The sequence below is a fragment of the Sardina pilchardus genome, chromosome 4, assembly GCF_963854185.1.
Source record: "Sardina pilchardus chromosome 4, fSarPil1.1, whole genome shotgun sequence".
In the NCBI taxonomy this organism is placed as follows: Eukaryota; Metazoa; Chordata; class Actinopteri; order Clupeiformes; family Clupeidae; genus Sardina; species Sardina pilchardus.
In genome coordinates this window covers 24078693-24105741 of record NC_084997.1, presented here as the reverse complement: position 1 = coordinate 24105741, position 27049 = coordinate 24078693, and the positions used below count along the sequence as shown (strand labels likewise).

General features: G+C 43.0%; 3 protein-coding genes across 3 annotated transcripts; 2 read left to right on the top strand and 1 right to left on the bottom strand.

Moving 5' to 3' along the window:
* Nucleotides 1-76: 76 nt before the first annotated feature.
* Nucleotides 77-12890, top strand: parp14rs3 (poly(ADP-ribose) polymerase family member 14-related sequence 3). Its single transcript, XM_062534737.1, has 29 exons — nucleotides 77-458; nucleotides 607-797; nucleotides 1377-1404; nucleotides 1507-1698; nucleotides 2168-2229; nucleotides 2399-2420; nucleotides 2538-2699; nucleotides 2800-3036; nucleotides 3217-3453; nucleotides 3897-5425; nucleotides 5668-5740; nucleotides 5857-5961; nucleotides 6185-6247; nucleotides 6614-6790; nucleotides 6873-7039; nucleotides 7152-7203; nucleotides 7352-7456; nucleotides 7703-7765; nucleotides 7885-8061; nucleotides 8410-8597; nucleotides 8741-8852; nucleotides 9359-9478; nucleotides 9597-9659; nucleotides 10161-10337; nucleotides 10430-10612; nucleotides 10706-11353; nucleotides 11542-11705; nucleotides 11831-12005; nucleotides 12221-12890. Exons 1-29 carry the CDS (start codon nucleotides 287-289, stop codon nucleotides 12511-12513), a joined length of 5937 nt encoding a protein of 1978 aa, XP_062390721.1. The 5' UTR covers nucleotides 77-286; the 3' UTR covers nucleotides 12514-12890.
* Nucleotides 12891-13133: 243 nt separating this feature from the next.
* Nucleotides 13134-21344, bottom strand: ubxn4 (UBX domain protein 4). Its single transcript, XM_062534734.1, has 13 exons — nucleotides 21159-21344; nucleotides 20310-20412; nucleotides 20162-20190; nucleotides 19868-19986; nucleotides 19382-19586; nucleotides 18944-19076; nucleotides 18521-18575; nucleotides 18258-18422; nucleotides 17827-17954; nucleotides 17172-17274; nucleotides 15934-16065; nucleotides 14727-14950; nucleotides 13134-13997 (listed from the first exon to the last, which is right to left on the bottom strand). Exons 1-13 carry the CDS (start codon nucleotides 21238-21240, stop codon nucleotides 13859-13861), a joined length of 1617 nt encoding a protein of 538 aa, XP_062390718.1. The 5' UTR covers nucleotides 21241-21344; the 3' UTR covers nucleotides 13134-13858.
* Nucleotides 20514-23381, top strand: LOC134078651 (CUB and zona pellucida-like domain-containing protein 1). The gene is made up of 4 exons (XM_062534736.1): nucleotides 20514-21936; nucleotides 22115-22506; nucleotides 22732-22976; nucleotides 23247-23381. Exons 2-4 carry the CDS (start codon nucleotides 22364-22366, stop codon nucleotides 23303-23305), a joined length of 447 nt encoding a protein of 148 aa, XP_062390720.1. The 5' UTR covers nucleotides 20514-21936; nucleotides 22115-22363; the 3' UTR covers nucleotides 23306-23381.
* The last annotated feature ends 3668 nt before the right edge of the window (nucleotides 23382-27049 follow it).

Below are 27049 nucleotides of genomic sequence, written 5' to 3'. Positions count from 1 at the left end.
CTTCTTCCTAGAAATCACATGGGTACATGGGCAGTGTAAATCAAAAGCGAAAGTGTTTCAATAGTCCTATAGGGAGCAGGTTGGTGTAGGCTATTCGGGATTTTCCGCAGGACTGCCACGACTTATTGGGTCTTGGCTTATCTTATTTATCATTAGAGACATGCTATTATGGACTTGTAAGACAACAGCCTACATTTTTATTCAAGAGGAGCTGCCTTTTATTTTCTCGCGAGCGGTACAAATGAGGTCTTGATCGCGTAAGCGTTGTTTGTCAATTAGACCTGCAATGGAAGAGAAAACATTGATTCTCGAAGGTCTTCCGGATGACTTCAACAACATCAGACCAAAGTTAGAATTATATTTCAAAAACAAAAGAAGGTCAGGAGGAGAAATAGCAGATCTTCGTAAGCACCCCACGGATGACAAAAAGGCAATGCTCGTTTACCTCGACGGGGAAGGTGAGGATGTCATGTTATTTTTGTAATTAATCATAGCAACAATTGATTTAGGCCTAGCCTACATAGTGTGATGTGCTTTTGTATTGATAGTGTTTATGGAGGCTACAAAAGTTACACAAGAAATTTGAATGACATTGTTTTTTCTCAGGTGCCAAAAAGGTTCTTGATAAATCCGTGCATAAACTTGCTATTAAAAGCTTCGGAGAAGTGGCGCTGACAGTGAAATTGCCAGATAATGACAGTTCAAAGCTTGCTAAAACCAAACCCGCGGTTGCACCTCGTCCTCAACTGAATAAACCTACTCCATCTAAGAAGCCGATTCCTCCCTCGCGGAAGAAGGTATGTTCCCACGAGTTGACTGTAGTGCGCGCCAGCTGTAGGCCGAGCCAGGCTACGCCAGCTGAGCCTTACATTTGGCTAACAACTGAACATTTAATTACAAAGTTCTATCAGCACTGCATCTGAAGATAGGCTTAATGAAAAATGAAACTGGGATTGTTTTTGAAATGAGGAAGTGATCTAGTTTTTGTTCAGCATTTAACAAGGAAAATGTATGCCCATACCCTGCTGGACAGAAAAGAAACCGAAACCAGCGTATGTTGGTGCTTTTTTAGCTGGTCTTTGCTGGTGTAGCCTAGCTGGCATGGCCACCTGAGGAAGCCTGTCATAGGAAATACAGCTGGTGTATGCTGGTGACCAACCTGTCAAGCTTGGCATTGTTGGTATGGTCATGCTGGTTTGCTAGAATGGCCAACATACTGATATGGCCAGTTAAACCAGGTGGTCAAACAAGCTCGTATACCAGCAAGCCACCTTAAGCTGGTCAGGCTGGTTCTTTCAACAGGGCTTTATTTGAAAACACATGAGTTTCACTGACATTTTTATTTTTGTTTTATTTTCCTGTCATGAATAATTAAGGCTCAGGAAGTGACTGAAGAAGCTAAAGGTAAGTGTCCTTGATATTCATATCTAAGTGAAATATAAGTGTTTGCCACATTCTATACACAAATGTTTTCAAATTTTGCAACGTTTGACTATCTATTATTAGATGATGGACCCAATGAAAGTTCAGGATCCAAGGCTGATGAGAACACACAGAAAGTGGATTTGCTTCTTGTGAGCAGCAAAAACCCACTTTATGAAGATGTTTTGTCCATGTATTTTGAGCAATTCTCCCACACTTTTGAAATCAGTAAACATGGAGATAACGTCTGGATTCTCAAGCTCGAAACTCAGTCGGGTGAGATGATCTCATTGTGTTACTTATGATGGCTATTCCTATTCCATATGATGGCTAAAAATGTTTTGAGGGCCTACATGTATATGCTCCATGTAAACACCCTGGTGCATTGGCACCTTATGTGACCTCAGAGAATCAACTGCATGAAAATAAATGGACATATACTGTATGTTGGCATCAGCACTTACCAGAATCAAACATACAAACAGCTGTACATGCTTCCTCACACATAATCTAATAGCAAATCAGACATTTAAAAGCTTCATGTGGGCCACCATAATAGACTTTTGTTTTTGATATTTGATATGTTGATACTTATCTTTGATATTCTATTTTGATATTATGCATGCATGTGGTTTTACAACTGGTAAGTGTTATGGAGACATTTTTAATTAATTAATGTTGGAAAATGCATTCCAAAGTCAATGTATCAAACATACATAACCTATTGTATCTTGTTTGTATGCAGATGTTCAGAAGGTACTTAACCACAGACGACACAAGTTTGACATCTGTGTGGAAGTGTACCATGTAAGTACCCAAAGTAGTTTAACACATTCTATTACAAACATCATTTTGCATGTGAATTGGAAATGTAAAATAGCAGACCTCAATTGTCATTAATGCTGATGTTTATAGTCTCCTTGAAATTCTGTCAGATAATTGAAACCCATATCTATCTTTTTTCTTTACAACAAAGCAACCACAGCCTGGATGTGAAGGTAAGTCGGACTCCCTGTATGCACTCATGACTTCAAAACCAGTATAATGAAGTTTACTATTTTGGTCCTGGTACATTAGTCAATTAAACCATACCGGTATGTATTTGTCATGCTCAGGGTCAAAAGGTGAGAGCAGTGAGGCCAATGCATTCATTGTTACCAGCATAGAAACCATTGACAAGGAGATGCTCGGCATGTATCTCGAACAGTTCTCTGAGAACTTGGAAATTCAAAACAACGGAAAGGACCAGTGGATTGTTAAATTTGCCAACCGGTCAGGTAAAACCCATTGGAATTTATTGGCACCATCTCCTTTGTTTTATAAATAAAACAAATAACATCATAATGCATGTGAGCAATGCTTTTGGACCTCCAACAGATGCACAGAGGTTTCTAGCCAGGGAAAAACATGAGCTGGGGATCTCAGTTGAGGTGTACAATGAGCAAACCATGCAGAAGAAACAGGACCCTCGTCGATTCCTCCTTAGTGGGTTCGGGGACTCATGCATGCTCAAGTTTGTCTCATTGTACATCGGCAGCTGCAGTAAAGGGATAGAACACACATGGGAGATTCTGGATGACCAAAAGATACTGGTGACTTTCAAAAGCGACATTGGTGAGTTTGGAATATTGCGTAATGTTCTTCTAACCGTTTCTTTGTCACATGATGAACTGGTTATATCTCTTAGTGTATGTGGACTTAAATGCCCAGAATAAAATAAATACTTTCAATATTTTGTCATTCTTTGTGTAAAATATAGACTTATCATTTAAGTCCACCTGTTTCTGTCCATAGATATACAGTCCTTTTTGAAGAAATGCTCCACAAAAAAGTGGCAGAACATGGAGATCACAGCCACTTGTGTACAACGCGCTGACTCTGTGCTTGTGCAAGGTGACATGAGCAAAGTGTCAGACGATGCACTGTCGTTGTACTTCAGCAACAAAAAGAGGAGTCGAGGTGGAGAGGTCAAGTCCCTGAAATGGCTCGACAGTCGAACAAGTGTTGTGATTGCCTTTGAGGACTGTGATGGTATGTTCTCCTTCATACTGGATTCAGGATTCTAGAAAAGCAGGTTCTGTTGATCAAACACAGTATCAGTGAGACAATGAAGGATCATTAAAGCGACGCTATAATTGACAGGCTCTTTTGACCTTTTGTACTCATGTTTATCTAACAAGGTGTTCATTTTCCCTCACAATGTCCTTGTGGAATGTAGGTCATAAGCCATTTAGCGTCCGTCCATTGCATAATGCTTAATTAAACAGTGCATGTCATTCATGTAAATTACAAAAACAAAAGAAATCCAGAAATACAGTCTAACTTTTGGTCACTGACACAGCTGTGGCTCTCACTGATAAAATACTTTAACTATGTTATGACTGTTCCTGTTTTCTTAATTGCTCTGTTGAAGCAGACTTTGGTACTTTGGCTTTTGGTGCCCTGTTGTAAATAGAGCCTTTATCCTTTTGCAGTTGTCAACCAAGTCATGGAGAAGAAGCATCACATTTGCGATAGAGATCTGAGTGTTTCAGTGTTCCATTCCAACCTCCAACAGCCACTGACTGGCACAGCCCCCTCCTCATTGGTCAAGCCCTCTGATGTCACCATCCCTATCCATGAAGCACTCTATGATTACATTACTCGCAATGAAGTGTGCAAGAAAGAGATCACGAGCGAACTAGGGAAGGTCCACAGCAATGTTGCATTCAGCAAAAGCCCAGAACCATGTCTGATATTGACTTTTGATGCCGTCCCTGAGTCGTTGCTCGCTCTGAGGTTGGGGTCTAGCTGGGAACGTAAAGCCAAGAAAGCAATCCAAGACATTCTAGAAAAATACAGCGTGGATGAATTGGCCGTTGAGGCAGACGTCTGGGCTCGGATTGAGGCTGAGAGCATCAAGCTGAGCTCCCTCAATGCCACTGTGCGCTACAAGGAAGATGCTGCTGTGGTTGTGGTTGTGGGTCTGCAGGGAGACGTGAGGAGCTGCATGGAAGATATCAGACAGACTGTTGCGACTGCTAGCCAAGAGCTGGAAAAGGAGAAGAACACAGTTGAGAGACAGATCCAGGTGGGCTGCAGAGAGGAGCTAGATTTCATTTGGGACCGTGTCCACACCAAAGTAGGGGATGTGGAGTTCACCAAAGATGATGCAAGCTTGAGTTTTGTTCTTAACGGCTTGAGGGATCGTGTGACTGAGGCAGAGGATATCCTGAAAGACATACAGAGTAATGTTGTCAATCAGCCTCTTCAGTTGTCATCAACTCTAGTAAATTTTATTAACCTTGCCGGGCCAAAGAAATTAGAGAGAGACTTAGCTCAAAACAACATTTTTATTTCCCTCTCAAATCAAGAGGAATCTTTTCAGATCATTGCAGAGAAGGGGGATATTAAAAGTGCCGAAGACAAGCTAGGTGAGATACTCCAAGAAGAGGAGATCCCTCTTTCCTCTGACCAAGAGAAGGTCATCCAGGGTGAGGACTGGAAGTTGTTTTATGAGGGCCTACTCGATGAAGTCAAAGCCAGCAACAATGTCCTCCATCTCAAAGTTCTGGAGGGCAAGATTGAGGTGTGTGGCTTTGCCTCCTTGGTCGCAGACATGTCAAGGAAACTCAAAGGATATCTAGAAAACAAGAAGCCGACAAGTGAAGAAGTTCCCCTGAAGTCTGTAAAAGAAGTAGAATTTGTTGATTCATGTATGAACCTCTCAGAAGCTCCTGAATTGAGGTCCCTTCACGTGACCATATTGGCCAACAAGACAGAGGCCTCCCCTTGTCTGAAGATCACAGCACCAAGCAGTTCCATCAAAGATGCCGTTACGGTGGTGAAGAACAAACTGACACCAATTGTGAATGAGACGTTCCTCTACTCTAAGGCAGGGCAGTCCAAAGTTCTAGAGAAAAATGAACAGTCCCTTCAGGCAGAAGCAAAGAAAATAGGATGCAAACTCTTCTTCACAGTCCAGAAACCTCCAGATGTGAAAGCAACCGCTCCACTTCCTTCTGTGAGTCACTCCAAACACTCCCATCTTTGGAATTCAGTCAAACAGCAATCCAGTCATTGCAACACTATCACTTCAGTAGAATGTGCAACATACTTTTACAAGACCGCTGTTCTTGTGGTTCAATCACTGCATGATATTAACAGCACTAGATAGTCATGGTTGCTCATATCTATTCCTATGGTAATTGCTACCTGTGATTGACATTAGTTTACCTACTGTAAATACCTTCTTTCTGTGTGCAGACTGGAGCAGTGGGGCCAGCCCCTACTCCCCCCTCTCCCACCCAGCCTCCAAGTCCAGGAACAGACCTAACAGGTGACCTAGTGTGTTTTGACCTTTATTTTGCTACCTGCATTTTTGGTGTTGTGTTAGCCTATGTACGGTACTGAGTGATTAAATTCTCGTTGCATGTTGCATGCTGGTGTGAGCAGTGACTGTCAGTGGTGTGCCAGTATTCCTCAGAAAAGGTGACATTACTAAAGAGGCAGTCGACGTCATTGTTAATTCTACTAATAGCAGTCTGAATCTTGACTCTGGTAAGTTATCGTGTTGCTATCATTCACCTGACATAGCTGGCCCTGTCTCTCTTTTCTCTCTCTGTCTCTCCATCTCTCCCTCTATCTTATTATATTTGTCTCTATCTGTGTTTACAGTACATGGTTTTGTAATGCTAATGTATATGCCAGGATTAGTAATTACTAAATGGGTAATACATTTCACAACACGATCACATATAACTTGAGCATGTCCTCCTAACAGGGGTTTCAGCTGCCATCCTTAAAGCAGCAGGCCAATCAGTAGTGGATGAATGCAAAGCTCTCGGTAAGAGTATCATTTAATCATTCCGCTGTATTGGGAGCACATACTGTATATCGAGGGCTGAGAACCAAAGGGGCGTAAGTGACATTTTGGTCAAAGTTGAGTTATATATATCACCTGAAAGCTCTTGATGAGCTCTTTTAGCTGACAAATTATAGAAGTGAAATATTTATAAATGTATAGTTATTGAACAAAAAACAGAGGTCTTTAACTGTGAACATATTATAGAAGCAGTTGGATTTGTTTTGGCTGTCCTGTAAAGTTGGTGAAATGTCACTTACGCCCCTTTGGTTCTCAGCCCTCGATATGAAGACATTGTATAATTATATTTTTTATTACATTACATTTCACTCCGTTTTTATTTTCCAGGCACTCAAAAGAACGATGCTGTGGTTCTCACATCTGGTGGGAGCTTGTTGTGTAAACACATTGCTCACTTGGTTGGGCCCAAATCTGCTGCTGACATCACATCCTCCACTGAGAAAGCTCTACATCTCTGTGAAGGAAAGACAGCCTCTTCTTTGTCAGTTCCAGCCATCGGAACTGGTGAGAATACTGCACATTTAGGAAATTGTTGTTTGAGGCTCATAATGCTGTTGGTTAATGCAACATCATCTTATGCCTACAGGGAGGGGTGGTATTAAAACACATGAGTCCCTTGGAGCAATTCTCAAAGGTCTGGAGAATCATCTGTCACGTACCAACTCATCAAGCATTAAGGCCATGAACCTAGTCATTTTTGAGCAGAACGTTTTTGACGAATCCTCTGATTACTTCAAAAAGAGGAATACAAAGGTTGGTCATTTTAATGAGCCTTTAGCTTATGACACCCTCTAAAACTGTTGTTCTATAACGTTGCCTTTTAAAAAAATATTTTTCTTTGTTTTTCTTTTTCTATTTTTTGTAGCATTCCTCTACAATTCAATTAAATCCCAGAGGAGCACTTCCTGCAGATGAAGGTATTGTAGTTACTTTTTGAGATTAAAATGTTTACATAACGTGAGTGTTATACTCAACAACCCCTAACTGTGTAAAATACCAAATTACAAATCTGTTCGCTTCATGATTGTCATGATGTTCATATGCTCTCTATTATATCTACTTTAGTGAAAATTAGCGGTGTGAGAATTCAAGTGAAGAAAGGTGACCTCACCCAGGAGACAGTGAAAGGCATTGTGAACACTACCAGTGCTGACATGAGCTTGAAAGGAGGTACAGTTTTTTAATCATATGTATTGCCAAACTGCTTTTAAAACTGATGACAATTAGCCTCTTAGGTAAGGTGGCATAGCCAGGTACACAGTTGGCTCAAAACTATAACTTACCAGTGAGGCATTCATGAATGCAAAAGCATTTTTATTTGTCAAATATAAAGATTCCTACACTTCATTCGCAATGGTGTTACTAGATCAGGCTATTTTGTGTATTATATAACAGCAGTTCCTATCTATTTTGTAGGCGTTTCAGGAGCCATATTCCGGGCAGCTGGAACGTCAGTCGAGCAGGAGTGCCAGAACCATGGTGAGTCCTGGCAATGTAATAAAAACTCAAATGTCATACGAGTCCCGGCAATGTAATAAAACTATTACCGTGCTGGTCTACCTCCTTACCTTTGCCCCGTCTATGTTTGTATACTTAAGGTCCGCTCCAAGGGAACACCGCTGCGGTGACTAGTGCTGGCAACCTGCAGTGCGATTTCATCATTCACATGTTGGGGCCACACTCTGCTGCTGATGCGACAGCTCGTGTGCAGAACGTTCTGGAGAGGTGTGAGGAGAAAGGAATCACAACGGTCTCCTTTCCTGCAGTTGGCACTGGTAAGAAGACTTCATGGCTAGACATTACCAATATATGAAATATGCCCACTATATGATTTTGATGGAGTACACACGTCAACAGTTACACATATTGTAGTATACATTATACATAGCGATTGTACACATGTATCACATTGACCAATGGGTAATGTTGCTGGGCAATGTTGGAAGTTTTCCACTTTGATTTGGGAAAACAAGTGTGGACATATCAAATCATTTGTAGGCAACTTGGTTAACATAATCCAATCACAACACTATTTAGTCGCATGGTCATCTGGCAACATGAAAAGTAACCCCTTAGCTTTGTCATCACTTTAATTCTTTTTTTTTTTTTACGTTGCTGTGAAGGTGGTGGTGGTCTGAAGGGACAGGAGGCCATCACGGCCATGCTGCAGGGTGTAGAGGACCACCTCTCCCAGTGCTCTCCCACCGTCCTTAAGCTGGTCTACATCGTCATTGACCGGGACGAGATCCTCCAGGAGTTTATAAAAGGCCTCAAGCAGTGGACAGACAAAGATCAGGTTATGGGTCCCCAAGTGAGTCTTGATGTCCAAGGACATAGTTGGCACACGGAGATGGAGCTTGTAAACATACAGTGTAGATGCTACCCCATCTTGAGAATCATTTGTTTAGTTAATTATATGTGTGAATTGAACATTTCCACATGTTTTGTTGACAGGATGATGAAGATAGTTATGATGAAGATGGAGAGGAGGTAGAAGACAGCGATGTGAGGGAGGCCTCTGAATCTTCAGGAAGCTCCTCTTCAGAGGAGGAAGACGTCTCAGACGGTAAGATTTGAGAACACTAAAGATTGTGTTCAAATCATGAGTCAAAGTATGCGTATGAGTTTTACCCGTAATGTAAACAGTTTGTTCCTCTGCTAATGTTTTTGTTGTTAGTCATGTATATGAATATGGTCAAAAGTTTAGTCTGAGGCATGATATGATAGATATGAATGATTCGATCAGTGTATTTCTCACAAATTGTACAGTATATACTGTACGTGAAACCTTTGCACCAATTTGAATGCGGGGCCTGTCCATCATTTTAACTAAGAAGCTCATGTAGCAATTGAAGCGTGTGTGCCATTTCAAGCAAGGGGCCCAGGCGCCAACTTGACAATGGTGCCTGTGTGACAGTTCAGCTGCTGGGCAACTGCACCTTGGGCCTGCATGACTATGGGATTCCACATCTGTGCTGTCTGTGTGTTTTGGCTGGCTTGGTTTTTTGTGTACTTTACAGTTACAAGGCTAAGCGATTATAACAAGTCTATGTTTTACCCTCTTCTAAACAGGCAAAAGCACTGAAACAATGATTGGCCAAGTTAAAGTCAAAGTGTTTTGTAGTGACATTACGAAAGAGACAACGCAGGCCATAGTCAGTAGCACAAACACAAGCCTCGACTTGAGTTCAGGTGAGGTCCTTGCCCTCTCAGTGTGACATGATTTTATTCTTCAAAGATGCGACTCTTTTTGTGCGTCTGTATAAAGTTACACTTTAAATCCTAACCATGTATTCTGTGAAATGAACAGGAGTCTCAGGGGCCATCCTCAAGGCGGCTGGACAGACTGTCGTGGATGAGTGCAAATCCAAGGGTAAGTATTCCAGTCTCCAAATTGATCTCAGAACAGGTCAATAGCCGGGTTTCCCAGATTCGTTAAGTGCTAAGAACTTCTTAGAAGCGTTCTTAGAACGCTCTTAGAGCGCTCCTAAGAAGTTCTTAGCACTTAAGAGCTTCTTAACGAATCTGGGAAACCCGGCCAATGACTTTTGATATCAGAAAGGTCATTGATTCTACTGGCCTTCATTCTATTCTTACTGTTCTGTATTTTTATTTGTTGAGTGTTGTACTTTGAGAGCAAAGATTAACTGTCAAATTCCTTGTTTGTTCACACAAACCTGGGCCGGGTTTCCCAGAATTGTTAAGAAGCTCTTAAGTGCTAAGAACTTCTTAGGAGCGTTGTAAGAATGTTCTAAGAACGCTCCTAAGAAGTTCGACTTCTTAACGATTCTGGGAAACCCGGCTCTGGCCAATAAAGCTGATTCTGATTCTGATTCTGATTCTGATTTTTAACAATTCTGTTTCTCCTGTCAAGGCACCCAACCCAGTGATGGTGTGGTACTGACCCAGGCAGGGAACCTGGCAACTAAGCACATCGTCCACATGGTTGGTCAAACAAAAGAGAAGGAAATCACAAGCTGTATGTACAAAGTCCTACAACTGTGTGAACAGAACAGTATCCAGTCTGTCTCCTTTCCAGCACTGGGAACTGGTAAGTCAATGGTAACAGTGGTCATAACAGCACATATTGCAATAAAAAACATAATAAAACACAATGGTTATGTGTTTCATCCGTTTTCTTAGGTGCTGGGAATTTAGGAGCTGCACAGGTTGCGCGTGCTATGATTGATGCCGTTTCTAATTTTGCAATCGATAGGCCAAAAGCTCTAAAGGCTGTTCACATTGTTGTATTCCAAACCAAGATGTTGCCAGACTTTGTGGAGGCTCTAAAGAAGTTTAAGAAAGTGACACCCATAACAATAAGTGGTGGGTTCAAACATGTTCCCCAAATCATAAATACTGTATATGTTCTTCTTCGATGACATCTTTTAACATCTGTGTCTTTGATTATCATGGCAGGCATATTAAGGCAAACCTTTGGGGCTTTGGAAAGGCTGCGGTCTTCTACTAGAAGCCCTGCCAAACCCTCAGTATCCCCACCTGCTGCAGTACCCAATGTGACGTTCCCCGTCATGGCCGTTGAAGCTTATAGTACGTCCCAAAATGACCTGGTGCGGGTCCAGAAGCTCCTGGACGATCTGCTGTCGGAGGAGTGTGACCGTGAGGAGGTTGTCTCCAGGCACCTCTCCCAGCTCTCCGAGTCTGATAAGCAAGCCCTAACAGCCCTCAGCCAGGGCCGCCAGGTGGAGATCGCCACGGAGGCCATTGACAAGCTGTCGGTTTCAGGGAAGAGGGACGACGTGCTGGCCGCAGTGGTGAAGATCAAGGACCTCCTCCTGGGGGCGCAGGAGAGAGTGACGCGCGAGAGCGAGGAGAAGAGGGTCAACGAGACCCTACGGTGGGAGGTGGCCGAGGCCGGGGCGTGGAAGGCGTTCGGATCGAGCGTCAGCTACACCATCGAGCTGGCCTTCCACCGGAAAGAGAAGAATGTGACCTTTAAGGACCAAGGGGAGACCTTCACGGTGGACCTGAAGGACAAAACGTGCACGGACAGTAAGGGGAGAAAGCGGTGTGTTAAACGGACCCTGCTTGGTGACTCAGACACAGGTAACTTGACTTGCTTGTTTTAATTAGTTCCTCAATTTTCAGAGGTCCCTGATGCATCAACCTAAATGGGTTCTGTCTGTGTTGAACTTAGAATAGAGTTCAAATGTTGAATTTTAGTGCATAATCATTATTGTGGCACAATTCAATGACATGGTATAACTTTCTCACCATTTTGTCCTCCCTTATAGCCGTCATTCATCATCCAGCCACATGGACTCCGATGACTGGGAAAAACCATGAAATTGTCACCCTCTCAAGCGCATCAGAAGAGTACAAGAAAATTGAAAAGGATTTCTTGAAGAGTAGCATAAGGCCTAACCAATCCTCTATTCAAAAGTATCAAGTAGTCAAGGTAACTCATTTATCATCCAAGTAACAAGATCCATACATGTGTGTTTTTAGTGCTGAAGAAAGCGCTAGGCTGCATCTTTAACACCTAACTCTGAAGGTTTAACATTGATTCATGCCCACACACAGATTGAAAGGATTCAGTCTCGGGACCAGTGGCAGAGGTATGCAGTGTTGAAGCAGACCATCGATAAAAGGCTCCCAAAACAGAATAATCATCGTCACCTTTACCATGGAACAACCAAGGAAATCGCCCAAAAAATCAACGTGTATGGCTTCAACAGAAGTTTCTGTGGCAGAAATGGTACTGTTCATTTATCTACATAATGGGGCATGGGTGGATTTTTGTCAAAGAGTATTACTTGCCCTCATTTCCAGCAGGCATATGCATCTAAGGAATTGATATGAGACATCATGAAGTTTATTCACCTGTTTGTTTCTTCTGAAATGATTCAGGACAATTGTCTGTCTCAACATGATGTGCTTTTGCTTTAAAATTCCCCTTTGTTTTTTGTACAGCCACAGCTCATGGTGAAGGAACATACTTTGCCAAAGACGCATGGTACTCCTGCAGTGACACCTACTCCAACCCCGATGACCAAGGCCTGAAGTACATGTATTTGGCCAGTGTGCTGACCGGATCGCCCTGCAAATCCAGAGGCGGCATGAAGGAGCCTGACCCATTGGACGCCAAAAACCCAGGAGCTGGTCTCCACGACTGCGCTGTGGACAACCTGCTGAATCCCTTCATCTTTGTGGTGTTCTGTGACGCTGGTGCCTACCCCGACTACCTCATCACGTTTAAAGCATGAAGAAACAACTGGCTTCCGTTAGTTTTGAAGGAAATGGGACATCGGAGACTAACACTGCACTTGTGTAATATAATGATCATTTAATGCCATTAATAATCAAAGTTTACCTTTCTAGTATCTATATTCTATGCAAATGTATATCCTATAAGCTGTGCAATTTTAACTAACTCAGGGTCAGTATATTTTTTCTGTAATGTTGTTTACAACATTAACTGTGAACTGTATACTTGATGATCTTCTGCTGCTTAATTCTAGAACTTCCAGGGAACATACTGTAATACATTACATGTTATGTTCTTTTCTCATTTGTCCTATTTTGTTTGTGAAGATTTTTCAGCAATTTACTCAATTAAAAGTGAAATGCTGGGACACCTCCAGATTGAGTAAGAATGAGTTTTGTCCCAGTTTCCAAATGCTTGATAACAAATTTTAAACAGAAACCAATGTCAAACCAAACAAAATCTAAAGTAAGCAATTTTACAGGTTCCTTACTTGTGTCAAAATGTTTCAATATAATTTGTAGGATTGAAATGCATAGGAGAAGCACAAAAAGAGTATACTATTGAGACCTGTGACTCAGCCAAGAAGACAGAAGGAATTTCACAACAGTCGGTCGAGAGCTTGTTTGTTGAAAAACATCTTTATTATCAGTCTTCTAGTTAGATAAGAATGCTAGAGTGGATTCCATCATCAACTAATAGAAACACATTCTAATTCCGTGGCGGTCTTAACCAAGAGCTGGGAACCTTGATACAAAACGTGCTGCTGGTGGCAAACGCCTCCTTGCCGAAGAGCCCTTGGTCAGGTTCATGTAGCGTCCTCTAGGTCAACGGGATTACTGTTAAATAAAAACCCATCAATTCAGTACTCTGGTCATTCCCACACCGGGCCCGATTAGGACCTCCTAAGCAACGCATTTGTTTTCGTTTTCTTTTTTTGTTTTTATACATTTAATCCAGGTTAGGAGAAAAAGACACCATTGTCATTGCCTACAGGAGAAGTCATCCAGTAGATTGCTCACAAGGGGTACTCGGTCAAGATGACGGCATTAACTGGATTATAATTTATACCCATGCAGGGGGAATAGCTGAGGAAACATTTATGGACACAAGAGGGGGCATGACACCACTTTACCCCTCCTTTTCCATAAAAAAAAAGCAAAGGCCTAAAACTCAGCATAACCCACCATTTGGACAAACTCGCGCACATACATACATACATACACACACACACACACACACACACATTCAAAAGACTCCAACCGGATCAGAGAGAGAGAGAGAGAGAACTGAAAGAAAGCGAGAGCGAGGAGGAGAGGAGAGGGAGGACTCGTTGCTTCTTCGCTCTACATCTGCTGGGTGGAGTTTCCATTCCAGGTGTTGTTCTCGTCCTCGCTGTCCTCTTGAGTCCGTAGCCGGTAGATTTTGCCGTCTTTTTTGAAGTCCTCCGGCCGTTTCTCCAGGACCCTTTTGCGAATCGTCTCCCTGGAGAGAGAGATAGAGTGGAAAGTTGATTGTGAACATGTTATACTGTACCAGCAGCTTTGACAAAAATGACTTTGTGAATTCATTTAGGCCAATAAAAGCACCATTTCATTTCATTTGAGAGAGAGATAAAGAGCGAGAGAGAGATAAAGAGCGAGGGAGAGATTAGGGAAAGGATACAGGTATAACAGCCTTGAAACGATCACTAGACATAACCAATGCACACAGCTGGGTTCCAGTTCCTCAGAAAAAATTACAATAAAACACACTTCATGGCTCAAGCACTCAAATGAAGCGATGTTATGAGGCTGTAGTCACTGGATGCCTGTTATGGAGGGAATACTGAGACCCTCGGAGCATTGTACCAGCATTGTGCTCGTTTTGACCATTGTGCTCCTGTATTCTCAAACTCATTGAGTGCCTTGTCCTTTCCACCTAAATGCTACCTTCAGGTGCTATGACTTTGTACTCCATAAGTAATCCATCATAAACATCTGTGACAAAGTGATTTTCACTACGGAAGAATAATATACTGTAGGGATTTTAAAATAATCGCACCTAGCATCACTCCAGCAACAAAGTACTTGACCCCAAACATCCTCATCCTCGTCATTCTACGTCAAAGACAGGGTAATGGGACCTCCAGAGTAAAACGGGAAAACTCCCTCAGCCAAACCATAGACTGTACATAGAACACAGTCTATGGGTCAAACTGTGATGGCGGCTCACCTCTTTGGCTCTGCGGCGGCACCTGCACCGGAGGCCGTGGCGTTGCGTTGTGGGGGGGCCTGGGCGGCGGCTGCTGCTCCTCCCGAGGCAGGCGGGGGGCTGCAGAACAGGAAGCCGCTCAGGAACCTCCACACAGCCAGCAGCGGGTAGAGGATGGAGCCCAGCAGCGCCCAGATGCCCCCACTCGACGACTGCACCACCGCGTTAGCTGACCTGCTCGACTGCTGCAGGTGACATGTCCCACGCACAAGGAGAAAAGGGAAGAGAACGCGCAAAGGCCCAATTACATTTGGCATCAAACATTTGCCATCAAAACACCTTAAACAGCACCATAAATTACTGATTAACAAACTCTGTTTGGCTTACAAGTGGTACAGTTGTAACCTGGCAACGACTTTAACAGTCACTGTTTAGGTTAGTGGTTCCCAACTGACGGGCCATGAAACTTATGAAACTTAAGTGTGAGGAAGCCTGAGGAGACCGTGTGTTTTTATACAGGCTGATGAAAGGCTTTTCATACAGAAATACAGGCTTTTTTTATTATTTATTTATTTATTTTTTTAAATTAAAACAGTTTTGGGTTTCATAAAGTGGTTGTTATGGCCTACAGTAGTGTGCGGATCTATTACACAGCTCAGTCATCATCATCATCATGTCAGTGTTATGTAGGCTGGGTGACCCCCTGCCTGAACTTCCGGGAAATTTGAATTTCGCCCGGCAGCTCAGGCTGGATACCAGCAGATGTATTTTCGCTGTTTACTGCCAGAATCTTTGGCTCCAATCAGAAACAGCCATACTCTAGTCCTGGCACGCTATTGGCCGGTGACGCGCCGAAAACGAAACTTAAGCGACACGTAGTGCAGTAGAAACAAAGTGCAGCCTCGTCAGACTAATGTTTAATCTTAAAAGATTGAGTTTAGTATGGTGAAAACCAGAGGACCGACATAACACCAAGTGTTATGTCTATCGCTGTGGTCTCAGCTCATGAACACTCTGTATAAAAAATATATGGGCATAAGAATGAACACCCCTATTATTAGCCTATAATAATGTGTAACCATAAGCCTTGGCGTTTTATTTTGATATTTGGTGTGCCTTAGCCCCCAAAAAGTTGAGAGCCTCTGGTCTAGGTCAACATTTCTGCTTCCTTATTGGGTATCCTTTACCAGTAATGACAGCCAGGAGAAATCTCATGAAGGTTACTTACAGGCAGCAAGACAATTGAGGCGCTTGGGGCTAGCTCAAGTTCCAGCAGGGTTTTCTCCAGATCCTCTCCCGTAAATTCCCTCCTGGGGAACATGGTAGCCAAGGAGAAGTTACCGTACCTGTTACCAACCTCCTACATATGAGAGAGAGAGAGAGAGAGAGAGAGCGAGAGAGAGAGAGAGAGAGAGAGAGAGAGAGAGAGAGACTCTTGAGATACTAATCATGGACATACACCAATGGAATAAAGAGGAGCCAAAGAAAAGGTGTGTGTAATTAGAAACATAGTGCCTTGGTTCTGTTCGCCACTATATACTGTAATATTTTGGGCAGCCCACAGCAGAGACCGATTTCACAAAGGAAGGTTTCCTAACATCACTGGCCTCTAGAGTGTTTGAGATAAACACATTATTCCCAATATAGACTTCACAGACATGCATCACTGTCACCACTTAATCAAACATCAAGCCAACTTTTATTTAACAAGGAGTGTCCAAACAACAATGACCCAGCCTAGATTTGTCCTTAGGTAACCCTCCTTATACAGGAGGGCTACATACTGTACATTGTTAATAGTGCTACAGCTACACATTCAATCAGAGTGTGTAAAGTCTGGAAACTGATCCGTTGATCCCAAGCATACTTCTCCGAGTGACCCAGTGACCCACCAGCTGCGCTAACCAAGCAGACAGTGTTCAGTTTGCAATGCTAAAGCCTATAAGCTGCACTGGGGCCAAGTCAGAATTAACACAGTACGGCCCACAGACTGCTCCCATCGCCAGTGAACAAGGCCAGTTAATGTGGAGGGGGGTATGTAGACGGTGTAATGCCTCACACAAACACACGCTTAAAGGGACACTTCACCGATTAGCATTAAGCTTTGTATCTTTAGAAAACCAGTCATGTTTTTGAATGGTCGTGCATCATTCCCTCAGTTTGCCTTGAGATGGGAGAAATACGGATTTCAATGTTGGACTTCCTGCTTTCAATGATGTAAAAATCATCATTTTACATCATTGAAAGCAGGAAGTCCTATTCATGGGTTTCATTGAAATCCGTATTTCTCCCATCTCAAGGCAAACTGAGGGAATGATGCACGACCATTCAAAAACATGACTGGTTTTCTAAAGATACAAAGCTTAATGCTAATCGGTGAAGTGTCCCTTTAAGGCACTTTTCATCGTCCACTGAGGGGGAAGGTAGCCAGTCGGGCGGGTCGGAATCATCACTATAGAAACGAACCTGTGCGGCAAACTGCCGTGCTTCCTGCAGCCGCGTCTCCGAGGGGAACTGGTTGGTGAAGGAGGAACCGTCTGGTAGGCGGAACTGTATCCTCGCTATGGCACTGGGAGAGGGGGAGAACGCACACACCGTAAGGCACCTGCACAACGCCATCGCACGTGAATCCCTTGTCATAGGATGAAGACAGAGCGCTTAGCCGTAAATGCCGAGGGCCAAAGAAACACCAAAATTAACTCCTGATGATCACTTACAGTATGGCAACATTTACGGTGCGCAACAAAGGTAGCTGCTATGCAATCAATACAATACCATCGATGATTGAGAACTCATTATACCTCTCTTCATTTCAAGAGTTCAGATGCCAAACCCTCTAAATTCATCTGACCACTTTTATTATAAGTAGGCCTTTTTTGTCAGGCTCCTATAGGTTTTTGCCTACAGATCGATATTTCAGACCTGAAAGACAGTGGTATTTAGTGGCTTTTGAAGCTAAATCATTTGATTAACGTACACTATATATGGAGAGCATTCACTCACCATCGTTATCTAGTTTTTGACAGAGGTGGCATTTAGAGAGTTTAGCATCTGAACACTTAATTTTTCATCAACAAGCCAGTAAACAAATGCAGAATCTTCTCTCTGACGGCCAACGCACCTCCTCTCCCGCGCCGAGGCCTCCTTCCTGAGCTCCTGCTCAGCCTGACGGGCCTGTAAGGCTGCAATCCTTGCCGCCTCAACCTCCTCGCTGTTCTTCGCATAGCGGGCAGCGCGGTCAGCGCGGTCCTGCAGATGGAAACAATGTTTTATTTGCACACTTTCCAGATTCTAATTTCAATGCACATTCTTCTTTCGCATGCACAACATTCAATGCAGATTCTACTTTCAACCCTAATCATAGAGTTTGTATCATTCTATATCGGAGGCAAGGGCAGCCCAATGGGTAACGTTTGCTGACATAGACGCTACAACATCTGTGCAATACAGTAAAGCAAATGTCACAATGAAACAACTCGCTGAACTACTATGCACCCCTATTCCCAGGCTTGACCCTCCACCACTCTCCTCTCATCATCATTAACTGCTTACCAGTGCTATCTGCTGTTTGACTCGATCGCGCGCCGCCTTCTCCTCGGCCTTCTCCCGATTCCTCTCCTTCAGCATCTGTTTGGTCCGGTCATCCTCCTGCTTGCGTTTGTAGTCCAGCATGTCCTTCCCCAGCTTCCGTCTCTCCATCTCCTTCTTAATCTCAGACTGGACAGACGCACTTCATTTACTACACTGCGTATCCAAGCATTTGGATGTGAACATGTAACATGTAAACATGTAAACACACTCAGAGAGCGACTTACTTCCTCCTCCCCTTTCTTCTTCAGCTCCCTCTTCTCCTCCAGTTTCTTGGTCAACCTAAACACAAACACTTATTTACTTAAATACACTACTCACAAAAAGTTAGAGTTAGTTCATCTGGCTTTCAGGTGAAATGTAATGTTTCAGTACAGAAGGCACAGAAAGACCTGAAACACTGAACATTCAAAAGTTTAGAGAAGGCCACATCAAGTTCTCATCCTGAAATTTCACCCGAAAGCCGAATATCCCTGACTCTTTGAGAGTAGTGTAAATGCATTACGTCTCAATAACTGCCATAGCGGCTCGATATAAAATGTATCTCATATATTAGAGTATAATTCTGTGCATCCGTCAGCTAAATTTGATCCTCTGCTGCAGTAGCTCAATCTTCACCACAGGAGAAGGATTAGTTGGCGAGAGCTCACCTGTCCACCCTGGTGTCCAGCCCTTCCTCGGACTGGGATGCGAGAGACACGTCGTCTGAGGACAGGCTCCTGTCGTCACTTGGCGTCAGAGGGCCCGAGGCGCCGTCCTCCTCGGCTGGTCTCGACAGGCATTCTTACGCAGCGGAGAAAACACAAGGGCCCGCATGAAACAAGCGACTTCACATAACCGAGTCTGTTGTAATGTTGTAACGCTGTCAAATACTAAGGAGAAGATGTTCAACTTGTGTAGCAATTTTGCAATTTTAGCAGCACAGCAGCCCCCTTTCTACATGAGCAGTACAAAATACAGCTTGAACGACAATTTAAACATACCCGAGCTGGTCTTGTCAGACACATAATATAATGAGTGATGAGTGCAACTGAGTGAGTGAACCCTAATTTTATTTTTGTGCTAAGACGGAGGACAGGAGCGTTCACCTTTCGATGTGGCAGTGGGCGCTGGCACTGGCTCTGGCTCGTCCGAGCTCTCCATGGCGCAGGCGGGTGGCTCGGGGTCAGGAGGGGCTGGTGTGTGCTGGGCGGCTGCCTGTGGAGCCATGCTGGTCTGGGGGGAGAGTTCGGCCTGCGTCTCCATCTGATCCGCGTTGTTGTCGTCCTGATGGACTACCTGCTGAAAGTGCATCTGAGATGCGGAGGACACACGCAGAAGGTTACAACAAGGGGAGAGCAGGTCAAAAGCCTTCCACTCCGTCAGAAAACAGGCACACATCCAGGAAATAAATCCAGCCACGGCTGAAATGGGTTGCCAGGTTTGCTTCCTTTTCACCTCTCCCAATTCACTATTTAAAGGGAAAATGTGGATGCTTTTAGCTCCTGGTTAAAGGTAGAGTTTGTGGTTCTTTAACTGGCAATACTTCTTATCATTGTGGCACATCACGGTGATAAACAGACATCAAGCCAGACCTGTTTGACTTTGTGTATTCTCTTTATGAGTTCTTCTGCCGACACACTGCCAGCAACAACCTCCAGGGGAATCCCATTCTCTCCAATGAAGAAACTAGACGGGACGCATACCACAGGATCTTTTTCATCAAGTTAAGGAAATTCATCAGCTGGCAAACTAACAGCTACTGAAAATCACTAATGAAACTTTCACATCCAGAATAGCAATGATAATGTTGTTGGTCGAAACTGAAACCATATGTTACACAGGTCTACTGATAACCATCAGGACAGGGTGCTTGTGTGGAAGGATACATATTTGAGAAAACTGGACACACGTCTCACTGCAAGAAACAGAGAACGTCATTAGATACCATCTTACTTCACAAGGCACAATCAGGCACATTCAGGCGCAATCGGTCACACACAAACAGAATAGCTTTTCCTCGATAAACCACTGTACCTTTTGGCGTCTACTTTAATTGCTACAAAGGAGTTGTTGGATGCCTCGCTGACTTGCTCATCCTCCCAGCTCGACATCATCTGTGCGGATAATTCATCGTCACCTATACATTGGGGGAGACATTTATCAAGTACGTTACGCAGAAGGATCACTAACATCACGAATCTGTTTCTTAGATGGACGTGACATTTATACACAGACTACCTTTCTGCTTTAACAGACACCTTCATAGAACGACATGACTGGTACATTCGCAGAGTTGCAACACAGCGCATTGAAATAAACAACTCATGAGAAATCAGCTGGCCTGCATCCAGCTGACATGAAAAATAATATTGTCAGGAACGTTAGCGTTGTTTAATGTAGCTGTAATCTTCACGCATCGAGCTAACAAGGTCGTCAAGAAGACCGTAGACTGCGGACACTACATGGGACCATTTAGCCAACTCTCTCTGCCTCATCTCTATTCAGCACAAGGCAAATGTAGCTGCGTTTACTCATCAGATGACACGCAACAGTTCGCCTCAGTGTTAGCTAACTAGATAGCAAGATCGCTAACGTCACCTACTACCCCGTTTTGTTAGCTGATTAGCTAGCTGTAACAAATTAACCATTGTAGGGTGATTTCCAAATAACGACACCCCATCACACGAGACGAGCAAGTCGCAGGAGGTTGTTTCAAGACACAACATTGTTATGAAATATCATGATAATACCAGCAGTCGGTAAACGTTATTACTTTATTGACACTAGCTACTTTTGCTAATCGAGTTGGCTAGGCCCTGACACTGTAATCCAAGTGCCTAGGAATGACAAACTAACATTTGTCATTTGGGTTAAGAGATGTACCTGTTATAACGACGACGAATACTGCATTTTGTTGTTTGGCAGCGGCAATAGCAGCTGGTATTGAACCGTCGAACCACAACATCTCCGCAGAATTTGTAGATATATCAATTTACTGTGAGGCAGTTGTTGAATGCATCTATGCTGACTGTGTGCCGCTAGCTAGAACCTTCAGTCTGTAATCACGGAACAGAGTGCAAAGCATGATGGGAATTGGAGTTCTACATCAATGCACCTGCGTATGTTGGTTTGAGCTGTGCTTTGCAAATGCGTATGCAATTCCTCAACATATTTGGTAACCTCGGAAATGGTGCAACTAACATTAGAGATTACACCATACATTTGACATGATTAAACCTTTCCCACCAAACAAATTCAATGTGTCACCTTTACATTTTCAGGGGCTAACCTAACCCTAAACCCCACCCTGGTGTCTCCAGAGACAGACCCCACACACAGACCACAGACCACACACACACCTGGGCACTCCTGTGCGTGTGTGATTTCTTGGGTGTGGTGGTGGGACAGTTAAAAGGAGTGTGTGTGTGTGTGGGGGGGGTGATATGTATGAGGCTAAGATGCTGGTAAGGGGCAGTGTGTGTGTGTGTGTGTGTGTGTGTGTGTGTGTCGGACAACATGAATATTTTTATTTCAAGGTCTTTCCTGGCTGATCAGGAATTCACTGGTCATGATCTCTATGTCTATGATGAACACTGTCAGCCAACCACAAACAGTTGTGATGTTTCAGTTTCCTCTCAACCGCTGGGGAATGGTGAGAAAGGTACATACTCGACCTGAAATTGCTCTTCACAGCACAAACCCTGCTGTGTTTCTGTTCAGATAATACAGTCCTACACAATATACAGTGCATATTGCTTACAAGACGCCTATGATTTGCATGGATTAACTGAATAATTTGTATTTGTTTTGGCCCCTACCCCTACCCTCGTTCTGTTCAGTTTGACAAGGATCGTGTAATTTAAGAAAATGCTGTGTGCATGGGAATATTCAAACAGCTCTGGGGAGATCACACATCAGTCAAGTTTATTGAAGTTGTCTGTTGCCTGTCACATGGAAAAGGACTCCGTATCAGATCATGTATGTGGCCAGTGGAATATCAACCTAACATCACTGGAATTGGTCAATTTAATATCACCATGGCTTTCTACACCTCTGCGAGCTTCTAGCAAGTCTATGACAATCCCTATATGGTAACTCTCAATGAGGAAATGTACATTCAGGTGCGCCTAAGTAAACCGGACAGCAGCCTCGTCCTCTTCCTGGACACGTGTGTGGCCTCACCAAACCCACTTGATTATGCTGACCGTGCCTATTATCTACTGCTCAATGGGTAAGACTACTAGATAGTAACTGTATGTCTTGTTCCCCCTCCCATGTGTTTCACCACTGTGGTAATATAACAATGTATTAAGGGCCAAACTAATCTGTCATGGATGGTTTATGAAGGATTCAATTTCATGCCTTCAACCTTGATGTCAACCTGTAGTGACCAAACAGGTAATGTTGCCTACGGCAGAACAGGTAGTTCTATAATGACACTGTTTTTCTCTACCAGGTGTCCAAGAGATCAAACATACCGCACCTTTTCGAATGGCTCTCAGAGTTATGCACGGTTTGGCTTCCGGGCTTTCAAGTTCCTGCGGACACATGAGTCTGTGTACCTGCAGTGCAAGGTCCGCATCTGTCCTAAAGACGACCGCAACTGGTGGTATGTCCCACTGTGGCGCCCGCAAAACACTCGAAGCCTGGACTCTCAGCACCAGACAGCCACTGTGGTCCTGGGGCCTATCAGGCTGAAAGGTTAAGTCCCAACTCTGATCACTTGTAAAGTATTTCATATTTGCAACACTCAATATAACTGTTTCAGTTTCTCACAGAACATGATCACTATACTGTTTGAAAGTAAAGTTGGCCATGACAAATTAAAACATTTCTTCTTAGTTGTGTCGATACTTGTGTTATGGTTTAATGGGGTGTGTCATTGGATTAGAATAGATTTTATTAGTAGTACTTACTGTAGACACTAACTTCCAGAGGATTGATGAACAGGACCAACTCTTCTGTGTTCAGATGTGGAGAATCCTGCAGTGAAGCAGCTTGAGGACAACATGGCTCAAGTGGATGTCTGAACTCTGAAGAAGCCTGGTCTCATCAGTCCAATTTACTTATCATAACTGTCTGTCAACAAAATTATTAAAGCATTCAAAAAAGGCCAAAAGCAGAGCATGTGATACTTTGTTGAGCACTGGCATTACAGCTAAGTTTTAATCATTACATTTCATTTTGATTGAGTTGAAAAACTCTTTAGCCTATAGTGTTGGTTTAACCATGGGGACCCACAACGATAGATAGGCTTTAAATATAATGGCTTTCGGGAATGTCCTCTGTTCGCTGATTGGGCAGTGGTGCACTTGCCGGAGTAAACGAAAGTAGATCAAAGTATCCCAGACGGTGTGAGGGAAAAGAAATTGAGCAGAGGTAGTCAGACGGAGTCAGGCAAGTCCGGTGTTGGCTCAGACAGAGAATGTCTCATAAGGGCTCAGAGCTTAGAGTAGACTGAGTGAACAACAATGCAACAATACAACAATGAATTTGGCACTATTCTGCAAACTAAAATGCTTCTACCATCAACATTATCCAATGTTTGATACACCTAGAGGAATTCCAGGTGGTAAGCCTGACAGCACTGTCTATCACATAGGCTACACACACATTTTTGCTGTTGTTCTTAGTGATTTCAATTAAGAAATGTGACGTGAAATATGAAATATTGTGCACAACTCAACAAGTAGGCTATAGGCCCAGTTTGACAGAACATCGGAATGAATTTAAACGCCTTTAAATTAAACGTCATTTACAAAGACATCACCACACGGCTAATATTTTGTCATTAGCAACATATTGCTCTCTGTCAAATACAGTTGCATTTTCAGCTCTGAACAAAACTGTTTCAGCAAAAATCGAACGTTTGCCTAATGGAGAATGACGGACTGTGCAGACTGGGTAAATCTAGCCTGATCGGCCAGTAGCCTAATTTGATTTCACCCTGAGCTCAGGCTGGAAACCTGCACATTTATTTCTTCTGCTTCCTGTCCATGTTTGGCTTGGAACCAATCACTAACTAGCTTATCCACCAGGTGCACCCGGATTGTTGGTCTGATTGGTTGAAGGACTCTCCAAATGCATACTGTCATTTGAAGTAGCCTATATGCCCATCGATCATGCCTCTTGTGCAGTAGAAATGCAGCACTCCCAGACTAATGTTGTTCAATCTTCAATTTATCGAAAATTACAGCTTTTTGGGAAGATTACATAGCTTTAACAATAGTGTTTCTTTCATCACCTATGCCTGTTTCATTCCTTGCGAAGGAGGAATGAAACAAAATTCGACAGGCTATCCTTCGGCCCTATTTCTACTGCTTTTACATGTTTTAACTGCATCAAATATAGTATTACCACAGATATCTGTGTAATTACTTAGAATATATGGGGTTTAGGTTAATGTCTTGTCATGTGGCCTTTCTCAAACAAGTTCCAGAGAGCTGGGGCTCCGTTTCACCTTGCTGGACCTTGGTCCCCACCTCACTGGACCCGGTGGTTCTTCTTTAGTTCGCCCTTTCGGCATGCATGGACTTAAGCCACCAGCAGAGAGCGCCAGAACTGTTCCGATGAATTAGTAGGCCTATCTCAACAGTGCTGTGCCAATGCTGTGTGTCTAAAGATATGTTGTTGGACCTGTAAGATGCAGTATGATGATCCGTGATTATTTGCCGCGATGGCATTAGGTTAATGACCAGAGGGGCCTAAAACATCCACTCCCAACCCCTGGAACAAATAAATAGCAGTACAATTTTTGCTGATTCCAAGCAGCTAAATATACCATATTGCATTAGGATATATGATTGGTGGAGCCTTGCATAACTGGATATGTCAGGGCCAACATAATATGTAGGTCTGCCCTATGTGGGCCTCCTGATTAAAATAACAATCAGACAAGGCACTATGTCTATAGCTAACATTAGGCTGATTGTAAGTATTGTAATGATCTTCAGAGTTATTTATTGTCTCCAGATACACATTTAGAGCACATTTCTCGATTTGTATATATAAAAAATATATATTGGTTAATATTGTTGGTAAATACACCTCCCGAGCCATGTTATTTTATCCTCAAAATTGGATTATTCATGTGCATAGTACATATTAACAATAATCTCAACAGCAATGTGTGTTTTTTTGTGTTTTTTCCCCACCCAATTGCCCTTTAAGGGAAAGAAAAACATGAGGTCTCAATTAGATATTTTTCAGAAGGTTGTGGAATTTTAGAACCATCTTCTAATGGCAGAGGGAGCCTATCTTATAAGAAGTTAGAACTGCATAGAATTGCAGAACCAACAATAATGGCGGGGGCAACACATAAGCGGTTAAATCTAAGTAGACTAGGAGTTATAGGAGGTTTATTATGGACAATCTCTACCTCCATGAACTCCTATATGGAGAAGTATAATAGTGAAGTAGTGACCTGCAGTACTGTGGCCCTTTTTATTTGTTTTTCGATAATATGATATATGTCAATAATAAAGGTTTATTAGTGTACAATTTTTACTGGCCCTTTCATCTGTTATTTGTGTGATACGGTTTATTCAGTTTTATTCAGAACACATGGTTTCTTGTGAGAGTAAGGGTCTGTGAAGACCAAAGGCATTTGTAATTTTCATATGTCGTAATCCTATATTGTACTGTACAGTATGTGTGCATTAGGATTTCCCCCAGATCTAAAAGGTGACCAGATCATTTGTATGTGACCGTGTGAACATGCCAAGGAGTCAGTGAAGAAACCACACAAATATTTTGTGCATGAAGGCCTACCTGTCCCTTGACATTATGACATCTGCTTCACAGTGGTACGATGCCGGTTGATCTACTTTCCTAACAACTAAACCTGTAATAGGCCCATTGAAGTGTTTTAACACCTTCATATTTATTTCACACAGGCCACACAAGCATACAACACTGCCAAAAGGACCCAGTGAGACACTGCCAAATTTATGACAAAAACAAAAAAAAAATTCTCTCAGTGAAGAGCTCAGTTTCACAGGTCTAGGTCAAACCCTGGGCGAATGTTCCAGATGTTGACTTAATTAGGCGTTGATAATTCTGTGGCGAGTGCAGCAACCTCTCGACACCGTCGCTGGATGCGAAATGGAGAGCTCAGTGTGAATGTGCATATGAGGAGATGAAGTCATCCATTTTCTGGAATCACCGGCTCCCTCAGGCACCGCGCACAAAACCACAAGGCAGGTGCGGAGATTTTTCTTGCGGTAAATTGCTTTGATGTTATTAGAGGGTGGAGAGAAAAATCTAGATGAACTGCAGGGCATTTCACAAGATGAGGTTGGAGGGAGGTTAACGTTGCAGACAAATGGCCCAATAAAAGGGAAATTGAGATGAATAGTAGCGACTGCGACATTAGGTAAGGCCGGAATAAAATTGACTCCCCCCTATTGCTCCCAACCAAGCCCCGAGTCTTCAACTCACCATCTGCCACATGTATGCGGATGCACATATGTTGATAAATACTTGTCACAGCGACACGGTGGCAGACCTCAGTCGATACCGCTAAAACCACCCATGTGCGGAGAGGGACGCTTTGTTTGCTGTAAACATTTATTGGTTTTTAAACGAAAATAAAAATGACTTGTGTTTGCAGACACAGCCTTTCAGAAGTCACACACATTCTTTCAGAAATAAAAAGGAAAAATATATATATTTATATATATATCTTTAATATCTCAAATTGTATAAATGTGCAAACTTTTTTTTCCCCCAGTGACCCAGCAGATATATAATTTATAAAGACCTCATAGTGAAGT

What these genes read in the sequence shown, in the direction of transcription:
- LOC134078651 (XM_062534736.1), top strand. Translation starts at nt 22,364, where the DNA reads ATGGTAACTCTCAATGAGGAAATGTACATTCAGGTGCGCCTAAGTAAA. An exon ending in TATTATCTACTGCTCAATGG is followed by an intron (nt 22,507 to 22,731) that starts GTAAGACTACTA and finishes TTTCTCTACCAG; the next exon opens with GTGTCCAAGAGATCAAACAT. An exon ending in GGGGCCTATCAGGCTGAAAG is followed by an intron (nt 22,977 to 23,246) that starts GTTAAGTCCCAA and finishes TTCTGTGTTCAG; the next exon opens with ATGTGGAGAATCCTGCAGTG.
- ubxn4 (XM_062534734.1), bottom strand. Translation starts at nt 21,240, where the DNA reads ATGTTGTGGTTCGACGGTTCAATACCAGCTGCTATTGCCGCTGCCAAA. An exon ending in TCAAACAGCAGATAGCACTG is followed by an intron (nt 17,955 to 18,257) that starts GTAAGCAGTTAA and finishes TTCCATCTGCAG; the next exon opens with GACCGCGCTGACCGCGCTGC. An exon ending in CCTCAATTGTCTTGCTGCCT is followed by an intron (nt 14,951 to 15,933) that starts GTAAGTAACCTT and finishes TGTCACCTGCAG; the next exon opens with CAGTCGAGCAGGTCAGCTAA.
- parp14rs3 (XM_062534737.1), top strand. Translation starts at nt 287, where the DNA reads ATGGAAGAGAAAACATTGATTCTCGAAGGTCTTCCGGATGACTTCAAC. An exon ending in TCCAGGAACAGACCTAACAG is followed by an intron (nt 5,741 to 5,856) that starts GTGACCTAGTGT and finishes TGGTGTGAGCAG; the next exon opens with TGACTGTCAGTGGTGTGCCA. An exon ending in CAGTCTGAATCTTGACTCTG is followed by an intron (nt 5,962 to 6,184) that starts GTAAGTTATCGT and finishes TCCTCCTAACAG; the next exon opens with GGGTTTCAGCTGCCATCCTT.